Source organism: Sinocyclocheilus grahami, unplaced genomic scaffold, assembly GCF_001515645.1.
Source record: "Sinocyclocheilus grahami isolate Dianchi unplaced genomic scaffold, SAMN03320097.WGS_v1.1 scaffold548.1, whole genome shotgun sequence".
Taxonomy (NCBI): domain Eukaryota; kingdom Metazoa; phylum Chordata; class Actinopteri; order Cypriniformes; family Cyprinidae; genus Sinocyclocheilus; species Sinocyclocheilus grahami.
The window spans coordinates 49,021-61,836 of record NW_015505727.1 but is presented as its reverse complement, the minus strand read 5'-3'; the positions used below and the strand labels follow the sequence as shown (position 1 = coordinate 61,836).

At 34.2% G+C, this 12,816-nt stretch overlaps 1 protein-coding gene across 5 annotated transcripts in view; it reads right to left on the bottom strand.

Moving 5' to 3' along the window:
• The window catches only part of LOC107555879 (oxysterol-binding protein-related protein 8-like), a 59,860-nt gene that overhangs the window by 34,673 nt on the left and 12,371 nt on the right, over window positions 1–12,816 (bottom strand). For all 5 annotated transcript variants that reach the window (XM_016238796.1, XM_016238798.1, XM_016238799.1 and 2 more), the window contains one exon: window positions 10,209–10,334. In XM_016238796.1, coding sequence (XP_016094282.1) covers window positions 10,209–10,334 — 126 coding nt within the window. The remainder of the gene's footprint in view (window positions 1–10,208; window positions 10,335–12,816) is intronic.

Sequence of the window (12,816 nt, the reverse complement as noted above, 5' to 3'; positions counted from 1 at the left end):
AAATATAATATAACATAAAAATTCTTTAAATATAACAATAACAGTTATACATAACATTTCATAATACAAATACTATGAATAATATAAATAATAAATAATATGAATAAAATAAATAATATTTATATATAGTATTTATGTTAGCAAAATAATGCATGGCTTTTATTATTATTCTCAATAGCGCTATATATATATATATATATATATATATATTAGTTATATATATATATATATATATTACTTATATATACACACATACACTAGGGATGCTCATTTTAACTGGTTAACCGTTAACCGACAGTAAGAATTTTGACCGATTAATACAATCAGTTAAACGGTTTACGGTTACTACTCAAAATATTTTAAAACGTTTGCTGCATGGTTAAAATATGCTACACGAAGACCTATAAAATAAAAGAAAAATTTTGTTTTATTTTGTTATAAAACATGTCATGTAACCTATAAGTCGCATTTTATTATTTCATTCAGAAATAGGCCTAATGCCGACACTAAATATTTACAAACATTATAAACATATAAGCTAGACTATTTTAGTTCCCCTCACTCCACAGCAAATCTTTTAAATTTAACAGTATTCAGAAAAGAACAAGAATAAAAAAATTTAAGAAGCTATAGCTATATAAGACAAGCCAAAACAAATTCATTTAGGCTAAAACGAAACTGAAACCAACATTGGGTCTCTCATTCGACACAAATCCAAATGTTTCCGTATTCGCGATGTATCTGAATGGCAAAATATTATTTATGTAAACCTGGTTTTGTACTTCACGCGCGTTCCAATGTCAACGTAAAACAAAATGTGTGCACAGATTTTACTACATATTTAAACTGAGCAGTGTATTTTTTCCATATGTTTGACTGACTGTATTTAATTATGATAATGAACAGGCTGCATTGTCAAGTTAGCAATGCTCAACTGTGTGCGCGCGTGCGGCACGATCACTTGAATTTTCTCCTTCTAACAATGGAAACAACTACTCCTTCTAGTCATACAGATAATCGAAACTGCAAAAGGTTTGCTTTTATTTGTGTACATTCACAATAAAAACAAGTTTTTGTGCTTTTATAAAATAAAGAAAAATAAGATGCCGCTTTCTGCCGTCTTGGTTTCCTTTCGCGCATGCACCACAACAATGCATAAACCGAAACTCTGCATACTAGACTAGCCTACTTGTTGCACAGTTTTTTCTTTCGATTTGTTAATTTATTATTTAAGTAAAAATATATTTCTCGTATAGGCCTATTTATTTGTTATATATAGCCTAGCTTTATTATGCTGAAGCGCTGCAGGTGCGTGATGTGACCATGTGAATCTTCATGTTCTTTTGTTTGCTGCTTTTTGTGCATGTAAAATTAATTCCTGGAAAAAAAGTTGTTAGTATTTTTAATGGATCACAGACACTTATCCTTTCTAATTTGATTCAATTCTAATTTAAAATAATCTTGTCGGTTAACAGTTAATAATTGGTTAATGAGCGTCGGTTGTCGGTTAGGAGAAATAACCAAAATGAACATCCCTAACATACAAATACACACAGTATGTAAATATATATACAGTTAGTATTATTTATATATTGATATATTTTTAAATAACAAACATAATACAGTAATAATAATAAGTTACATATTATAAATAAAATGTATATCATAGATGACTACATGAATATGAATAAATTAATGATATTAATATGATTGTTACTATTACTATTATTATAATTATTATTATTATATCTCAATAGCACTATGATAACGTTTTAGAAATCAGCATAAATTAGATGCCAATACAATAAATGCTACCATGATGTCTAAATACTTTAATACATTTCCCATTACAGTAATAAGTATAAGACTTGTATGCATTATGAAAATGAAAATGGTCCTTAATGTGTTTAAATGACACAAAAAATATTGATGGGTTTATGCAAAATACACGTTGAACTATGACGTATTCATAAAAACATGAATAAGGTTTTGTCAGATTCACTTTATGACTGTTTGTGAATAATTTTATGTGTCCATGACCAATCTGATGTCTCTCAGCTCGCTCACAGAGAATGCTTTATGAAGGAGACTGAATCTCTAACACACACACACACACACACACACATTCCTGCTTCTCTAACAGCGCTGGTGAAAACAGAAGCAAGCCATCGGCATCTCTGGATACAGACACACATCCAACCTGATCACACTATGAACTGTCCAATTTGACACTGCAAAGGCTTCTGGGAGAAGCTGGATCTGCGTGAAGATGCAGCTCTCATGAAAACTCAGATACGACTTACAGTAACCAGGTTTGTTACAAAGCCAAATCAAACAGAATTGACTTAAAGTAACAGACAAGAAACATCACATGCTGAAGTTTAAGCTTACATCAGCAAACAGCACTAATTAAATACACATATGCATAATGGACAAAATCTGCATAATGCATTCAGTGATGCAATGGAAATCGCAGTACTGGGAATTTGTTTGAATCCCTCAACTTAACTATGAGTGCTTGTAATATGCAATAGCAGTAAGCAAAACAGCACTAACAAGCAATGCATCTCCAAGAGAGTGTTTAGTCGCAGTAGGATCCAAAGGGAAAACTGATTTCCTTCAAGTCAATTTAGAAGCTGTTTGTTTGGAGTGAAATGTTAACAAGTAACTCACAGGAGGAGGCCTGCAGACCGCTGGGACTTCCAGTGAAGCGCTGCCTATTTCTTGGTACGGCTTGTAAATTCAGCCTGTTTTTGGTCAATGAACTGGAGAAGAGCTCCAGAGGAGTCAAACGAAAGGTTAAAAAAGTTCAAGCAGCTTTTAAACACTCCAGATTCCTCTTTTCTCCATCCAATCGGAATTCACGCCAGGCATCGTAACCAATCAGAGCGTTCCTCCCGGACTCTGCTGATGTCACTCTGAAGTTGCTAGGCAACAGCCTCACCAAAAAGAAGCAAGCGGATGAGACTGTAGGATGGCAGTGAATGATGCCCTAATTAACATAACTAATTAAGATGCTCTGGCGGATGTATAATTCAAAGCTTACTGCTCATTATCCTGTGCTGAATGGAAGTTATGCAGCATTTATGAAGCATTTAACAACCTGAGACCTCGATTAAAAGAGTGCAAAACCAGACTGAGATCTGTCTGTCTGTCTGTCTATCATCAATCCATCTGTATTTATCTATCCATCTATCTAACTATCTGTATATCTATCTATCTATCTGTATGTTTGCCTATCCATCCATCCATCCATCCATCCATCCACAGGAGTCAGTTTGAGTTAATTTGGCTGTTTAATTGTTTTCTGCACTCCAGCCATCTGGTCTTGTGCCCATCAGGAGAGTCTTTAAGTGCTGATTGTGTCTCTGAATGAAGTGATTTTCAGCGGGTATCACTGCTGGTAATCTGTAAAGCCACCGAGCACACTCAAACATGGCAGGCGACGTTCCTGTAGCCAAAGATGGGTGGAAACATGCCCACTTTAGCTGTGAACCGTAAGCTCTGCGCCGATGATGGCAGTCACAGATCTGGAGACAGGGGTCTGTTTATCTGCTGCGGACGGACACACACACACACACACACACACACACACACACACACACACACACACACACACACACACACACACACACACACACACACACACACACACACACACACACACACACACACACACACACACACACACACACACACACACACACACACACACACACACACACACACACACACACAAACTATGTGGAAAAACACCCGAGGTCAACAGCATGTTAATCTTTTCCATAAAAAGCCATCCGATGTCTACTTTGTACTAGAGTAAGGTCTGTTCCTTTAATTCTTAAAGCCTCTGTCTCTCGTTCTGAGGTTCATTCATAGAAACCGGTGTTATTTATCCTTTGTTTGCTTCTCATAAACAAGTGTTCACTGTTCATTTGCTCAGTTTTCTGTGCTTCATCCCTTGCAACAGTATCTCAGTGTCTGTTTGTAGTAACCTAAGCAGGTGTGAGTATTCCTCGTGTGAAACTGATCTCCAGTTACGGTTTGAACTGTTTCCCACTCAACTAAATGAGTAACCCATCAGGTTAAACTGAACTAGAGTGGTTAATGATCCAGACCACTGTACTGTTCAGTGTTCACAAAGATGATTCTGTAACTAGTGGTTGACTACACTGGGAAAAAAATGCTCAGAAAATGCTAGTAAATTTCACAAGTAATCACAAAGAACTGGCACGTAACACATCAAATTAATGACGTAGAAAGACTGAAATTGTATTTTCTTGTAAAACATACTCCAATAACTGGAAAATAATTTTTCTACAGAGTAGTTTATACAGCTGATGATGACCAGTTAAAAGTGTAGACACACATGGCAATTTATGTTTCACATGATCTTAAAAGCATAATAATCTTAATTAATGTAATATAAATAATTTATGATTATATATTAAATTATTTATTATATATTAAATATAAAAAATACAACTCTAAACTAAATTGCTTTAAATTCTCTACTTAGGCATCACAACATTATAATGTATAGTATGAAAATTGTATATTTTATATTTTGAGATCTGCTATAGATTACATTTAAAAATATTGTTTATAAATGATTCATGTTTAGCATTAAAGATTCAAGTTAAGTCAGCCTTAGATGAGAACAAAGATAATCTAAATGTCTAAATAGGCTAAAAGAGCACGCAATGTAATATCACAAGTAATATAAACAATAAGTGGTGCATATTCAAATTCTATATGATTTTATCTACATAATAAAAAAAACAAAACACTATAAACCACAATTAATCATTTTAAATACTATAAGTAACGTTACTCATCACAATATTATAAAAAAATTAATTACATTTGAGATTTGCTATGGATTACATCTAATAATGTTATTATATTTTTAGTGTTTAGTGTTAAAAATTCACTTTAGATGACAGCAAAGGTTATGGTAACACTTCAATTTAAGGACCAGTTCTCACTATTAACTAGTTGCTTATTAGCATGCATATTTCTAGCATATTGGCTGTTTATTAGTACTTATAAAACACATATTAATGCCTTATTCTGCATATATCCTACTCCATACCAAAACTTACCAACTAGCTTCCTAACTATTAATAAGCAGCAAATTAGGATTTTGTTTAGGGAAAACTTTTATATGAATATGAATACTTACAGTGTAATTCTTATAGTGAATATGTGTTCCCTATTCTAAAGTGTTACCAAGGTTATCTAAACACATAAATAAGGAACAAGATCAGGCACAGTTATGTTAAATCAGCTGATATATGCAATATCAATACATATAAATGAAAAAAACTTTCTCTAATATCAGCTCAATGGAACAGATATATTGTGCATTGCTAAAAAAGAATGTAAACAAATATAAATTGTGGGTTATTATGAATTTATTTACAAAAACAAAATTGCAGACAACAAGTGTCCAGGAAACATGTGAATGCTGTTTAACTAGCATCCCAGGATGCACCTCATGAAGTTGGTTGAAGAAGCACAAATATAAGACTCAAAGTGAGTGCTAAAATAAGCAAAAGCACCAGATAAGATGCTTTCAGACACAATGCGCTCGAGACCTGGTCGACGCACTAAAGGTGGGCTTTGGAAGCCACTGGAAACCTTATGCAACCTGGCTATGAGCCTGGATTAGCAGCCTAACGAATAAGCTTAAATGAGTCAGATCTCAATCTCACCCATCTCAAGTCATCTTCTAAGTTGAATACCCCACTAGGCCTTTAGGAAACCACTTGTAATGATACGATTTCACACTAAACAGCCACAATTTTCCACTTTAACAAGCAGATTTACCAATGTAAAATGAAACTATGCTTGAATTCTGTTCTCACCAGGTGCTATTCAGTGTAACGCACTACAAGTAACGCAAGTTACGTAATCAGATTACTTTTTTCAAGTAACTAGTAAAGTAATGCATTACTTTTTAATTTACATGAGAATATCTGAGTTACTTTTTTCAAATAACGCCAGTTACTTTTTTTTCAATTTATTGATTGACAGCTCTCCTGTCCTCATGTTGAGAGAAATCAGAAGATGTTACTGTAGTTCTAAAATAAATATGAATATGCATTAATTCATCTCACTCACAAAAAAAAAAACACAGAATCAGTATTCCACAAAATTAATAAAAATAATCCAACTCAGAATATGATGCAAACCTGCAATAATTAAATGTTAAACAACACAAATATCCTTTATGTATTTAATCCCATTCTATTAACCAATGTCATTACTTCTGACCTTCGATGATCCAGTTCAAATAAGCACAAATCACTCTAGACAAACTTTTTTTTATTGCTGAAGTGTGTTGAAATTTCTTCTTCTGCATTCTACTGTACGGACGTAAATTTACTTTCCCTTCAGCCTGAGGCTTATTCATTTCAATTTTGGTGTGAAAAGGCTTTTATATTTGCCAAAAAAACTTTTTTATTTTAAAAACAAACAAGCAAGCCCTGTCCAGATTTAAAAAGTAACGCAAAAGTAACGTAATGCATTACTTTCCATAAAAAGTAACCAAGTAGCGTAATTAGTTACTTTTTTATGGAGTAACGCAATATTGTAATGCATTACTTTTAAAAGTAACTTCCCCCAGCACTGGTGCTATTGCAAGCGTAGGAGGACACAACAATAAAAACGACATTGTCATTTAATTATACTAAATACACACTAACTAAACATTAGAGCACTAGTCTAAGTACTTGCCTTATGTGCAGGAAGATTAATTAATCAATTAACCGCCACACTCATGCATTCAGAAGTTTTTACGTCCAACCTTCTCCATTCACAATCAAACATTCATTAGCCCACAAAACCACCATGATATTCCCAAACAGCGGACAATATGTGAAAGGCATGCTCACACCCGTCCTCCCATATGCAAATGACCCTGCATCTGATTGGCTGGTCTGACGGAACGTGTAGGTTAAGCAGCTTCTGATTGGCTGAGCTGCACGCTGTGCATTTTAACCTCATTTGCTGTATGTAATCCATTAAATCCAGGCCAACCACACCTGCTCTCGTCTCAAACTGAGCGAGGAGGCCAGTAAAGAGGATTTGTGTGCATATCAGTTGCCGTACTGATGCTATTCTGGGTGCGTTCTCACCGGGAGAAAGCTGCAGCGCATCTCGTGTCGGGTTGCCGCTGCTGGCACTGAATAATTGAGTGAAACGTGGCCCACATCTGCGAGATGAACTCGCAAAGAAACTTTTATACATTATACTAATTATATATCTCTAAGCATCAGAACATGCCCAAACGGAGAGATTCATCCCAGACTAAAAAGAAAGGGTGACTGTGCTTTCAAAGCGATGGCGAGGGGAAATTGCTGTTGCTATGGAGACCTGACAAGATGCGAGAGGTCCGATGGCTTTGAAAGGTTTTGACTAGCAGCGGTTTTGTGCAGAGGTGATCGTGTGGGTCAGTGTCTAGCCTTGCAGAGCAATTGAAAACAAGTCTCATGCCACACTTATGACGCTCAAAATGAGAGCGATTAAATCAGGGACCACGGCGAGCTCTAAAAACAGAAACGTGGTACATTTAATCAGATTAAAATCATCATTATAAAAGCCAAATCCTCTGACAACTTTAATAACTGCGGTGTAGAGATGTGAGTCTGGTGTGTGTGTGTGTGTGTATATCAGAGGTGGTTGTAAATATGACACAGGGATTATGACGATCACATGGACACTTTACATAACATCACAATATTGAACTTTGACTGCACATGACTGTCAGGATTCAAGGAACCTTTTGACTTGCATCACTTTACTAAATTAACTAGACTTTGGATAAAGTTTAAAATTATGTTATAAAAAACTATCAATGCATAATTATTGATAATAAACTATTAATAAAATTCAATATATTTATATATATTTATTGATGATAATACAATTAATTATTTATAAAAACAGTTAAAATAATTATGTATATATAAAATATATCCATACATAATTATATGACAAATGCATAATTAAAAAATAACAAATGCATAATTAACAATTATTGGAAAAAAAATATATTATATATATATATATACATACATACACAAATTATTACCTATACTGATACATAATTACTGATAATTAACAATTATTAAATTAATAATAAATAATTATTTATAATTAGAAATATATAGTTATTATTTAACTATGTCTATATCATTATTTATAATCAACAGTTAAATAAAACAGTTAAAATAATTAAAATAATATAGTATTTTATGCTTGATTATAGAGATTGCTTGGGTCAGTTTCTATTTGTATGCCAGTTTCAGTCACTGTAATTAATAGATTAACATATTATAAAAAAGTCTGCTGACTTTAATGTGGGCAATGAGTGTAATACTCAAAAAGCAATATCTAATTTAAAATAATTCAAAGAAAAATTATTCACTACAGAAACTTGCAAATTTGCAAATTGCACTTTTAAGACTGCTTGATAGTCTTCCATGTTTGTGGGAACCCAGGGCTGACGCATTCTTGTTAACTAAAAGCAAAACAATGAAAGATTGCACATAATCTTGGACTAACTCTGTTCAGGTCTGATTTCGTGTCACTTCTGCGTCCTCTAGTGGTGAACACCAACACTACAGAGGGGAAAACTGGTCACTGTGTCAACACTGAACTCAAAAACGATCCTATTTATGTTCTTAATAAATGCTTCTGATCACATTGCACCTGATTTAGTAGTAGTAGTATATTTTTATTGAATGCCATGTCAGCATCTTAGGCTATTTTCATGGCAAAAACAATTTAAAAAATACAAGTATAACAATACCAGCAAACAAACAAACACAAGTTATATTACACAATATGCATATTGCTCCTGAATTATTATTTAAAGACAAGAGTGTTGTTTTTAAAACCTTCCAGCTCAATCTAATAACATTTCTGCTGCTGTAACCTGATGTAAACTGCACAGGTCTGGGATCAGATTTCACCTTCATGCAGATTTGGCCTTTTAAAGCAGCCACACATCCTTCATGCCATAGAGCAGGGGTTCTCAAAGTCTACATTCAAAGGTTCAAATCTAATTTTCATCAGTGTCAAAGGTCCGGACCGGAACAATTGGTTATTACAAAACTTGTTTTTAATAAACATAGGCTACATAACATGCATAACAAATAAACAAGTTCCATTTGCATTCAAAATACATTAATAGCAAGTGCAAAAGTGGCAAAACAATTAATTTAAGTGTCAGCAATAGAGGTCAACCGATAAGGGTTTTTCTCTGGCCGATGGCCATTTTTACAAATCAGGGCAGCCGATGGCTGATATATGATGCTGACTTTTTTGGCCGATATGTTGGGATGATTTATTTTTATTTTTTTCCCCTTTATCTCATAAAAGCGAGTTTGAGTAAATGATTATTGCAGGGCACAAGATGGTAATAGTAGTAGTAGTAGTAGCCTAATTCATAGTAATAATACATGGCTCAAAGCACCTTCTCAAAACAGTTTTGTTAACGTTTGCTGACAGACACCAGTGTTTCTCACAGACTTGCAAATGCCAATTCATTCTCTGCCAGCAGGAGGCGCTGTTGGAGCAGAGATATAGCGGTTTCCCCGGTAACGGCTGTAATCAAATAAGCCATGGGCTCAAAAACGCTAGGAAAGACGAAATGAAAATGACATCAAAGCTTTTCTGAAAACGGTCGGTTCTTTTCAGTGATACCTTCATATAAAAACACCCGCGCTGCATTTTAATTTTGAAACGTGCAGTGCTCAGTTTACTTCAACGAAGTAGAATCCTTTTGGAAAATCTATTTGTGGCGGTCAGTTTTTTATGAGGGGCCGCCACAAATAACTCAATGTATGGGAAACACTGAACACGTCTATAAGTCAAATGGCCATAATCTAAGTGATAACAAAAATAAATAAATAAAAAATTACTCATATTAGCGGTGAAATGTCGCCCGATTAATATCAAACGTCATCCGCTCATGTACGCTCAATAAATGTCATGAAGGAATAGTTTCAATATCTCGCCTTCGCTTTTATTTCGGACAATCTCCAAAAAGACACTAAACACAAATGATTTACAAGTTTAACATGTGTTTATCAAAGTAGGAAATAATTAGTGCTCTTGAAATATGAAATGGAGGCGGGTCCGGACTTTGAGAAGCACTGTCATAGAGGCTTGTGGGGAATCTGCTGCTGTTCTCTTACCGTGGCTGTAGCTGAGGGAGGGGCTTGTGAGCAGGTCTTTACTGGGCGTGTGTAGCCCCGCCTCCTTCCCACGACTCATCCTTCCCGGGGTCAGAAGCGCCGCATCGTCACCAGGCATTAAGGCAGCTGTGGAACAATAACAAAGACAGAAGATGCAATCATAAAACAATGGATGCTGAATCTGAATCTGTTTTTAAAGGGTCACGACACCCCAGACTACTTTTTCTGAGATTTTAGCAGAGCTGTTTGTGTTGCACATCGATGAAAGGCAATGTTAGCATCCGATAATTTTAACTGGTTAATTTTATTTTCATCTTCCGGGTTTAAAATCTACATTGTGTTGACATCACAATTTGTGACGTGACAAAGGACTATAGTACACCGATGATGCATCTGTGTCTATTAAATTATTCATGGGACTGTGTGTTCTTATCCTATGAGAAGACACTTCGCTTTATTATTCACAAAAGCATGTTGATTTGCTATGACAGACACTTCAGACTGTGAGACCGCATACATTAACTGAGAGAAACATTCATGGATTGAAGGAGAGTGTTTGTTTTTATTTGATTTTATACAACATTTTATTCCTGAAAACATGTTAAAAAATAGTTTTTTTCCTAGCTGTTGTGTTGACATTATTTACAGAATGTTAAAAAGAGATATAAAAAATTCCTTCTTTAACTTTAATATGTCAACAAAATGAAACAAGAATTTTGAACCTGGCTTTATCCAATGTTCAGATTAATTTTCTGGAAATGTATGAAAATTAGTATATGGGTTAAAGACGAGACGTTATATTTTGGTGCCCACAGCAAATTAAATGTGACTTTCTATACATAGAAGGCATATTAAATGTAAGTAAAGTATCTACTTTAATGTTTCACATAACTTTTGTGAAAATAAAATGTAAAAATATGGGTGAAATAATGTTCCATTCTCATTCAGCATAACAGAAATATTCATGTAAAAATTGAACAACATACTTATTCTGACCTATACTTATTAAAATATACAAAAGCATAAGTTACCATATTAATTTTAATATATTTTTAACTTCCAAAAGAGCTGAATCCGTGGTGGTCGCTGAGGAAATACATCAACTTCGCGCTGTGGATCGCAGGATCGGCTTTCACCATGGACGAAGCGGAGTCCAGCCCGAGGTCGTCACATGTGGTTGCCGCAAGTCCACCAGCCGCGCCGTTCTCAAGCCCGCCTGCCGGCCGGCCGCTCCTCACTCAAGCCTGCCGGCCTCCGCTCACTCTAACCCGCCGTATTGTGCAAAAACTGTTTTCTGTAATACTACTATTTATTTTCTATTTTCTTTCCAACATCACACACAACCTTACAGAGAGTGTGTGTGTGTGTGTGTGCAGCTGAGGAACTTTAATGCATGAGAATATCTGCACAATGACGCAGCATAAAACATGGGTGAAATAACACACTTCTCGTGAATATATGCATGTGTGTATGTGCGTGCTTGTGTTGCTACACGTGTATAACAGCACGTACACACACACACACACACGGGTCGGCCGCTTAATGTGATTCAAAAGCAAATAAAGGAGAAGCTGAAGTGACAGCTGAATCACTTTATGCTAATCATTCTAGATGCAATATGAATATTTAATCATCATCACTGAGGCTGTGAAGAAACTAATTACTAATGAGCCAATTAACAAAATAGCCGCATTAGAAATCTCAAATTGTGAGTTATCACGATCGCTATTCTCTGCTTCACATTAATCTACACTTCCGCTGTTTTCACACAAATGTCCCTTAGACGAGTTAACTACTGAATTTCTGTGGAATTGCATCAAACATTAATACAAGAACCATGTAGGAAATTAAATGTCAATGTCAGACTTTAAAGCATCTGAGCATGTTTAAATGTTTTTAAACATGCTCAGACGCACCGAATGTTCTGAGCCCTTGTAATAAAATCATTGGAAAACACTTTTTATAGAAAGAAAGATAATATTCTAGACTGGAAGTATAAATTGGAGCACAATCACCATATATGAGGGCAGACAATTTGATATTGTCTACACACACATATACAGAGTATATTTGGAATTTAATTTAATTTAATTTTAAGTACATATCATATAAATATAAAATATAATATATATTTGTATATATAGAAGAATATATAAATTATATATGTGTGTGTGTGTAAAGAAATACATTTTTTAAATATATATATTAACATACAATGTGATAAAAATATAAATTGATGAATTATACATTATAATTATGTATAATAAATTGCATGTAAATGTATACATTTTAAACATAGTTTTTTTAAATTATCTTTCATATCCAATCATGCTGCCATATATAAACATTACAAAAATGTATATTGATGAAATTGTGTATAATACATTATATTTACCTTCATAAATTTTATTTAAATTTACTTCCAAAAAATGATGTTTTACTTCCAATCATGCTGTCAATTTTTGTTTTATTTATTTATTAAAAGGGGTCATATGATGCGATTTAATTTTTCCTTTCTCTTTGGAGTGTTACAAGCTCTTGGTGCGTAAAGAAGATCTGTAAAGTTGCAAAGACTAAAGTCTCAAAACCAAAGAGATATTCTTTATAA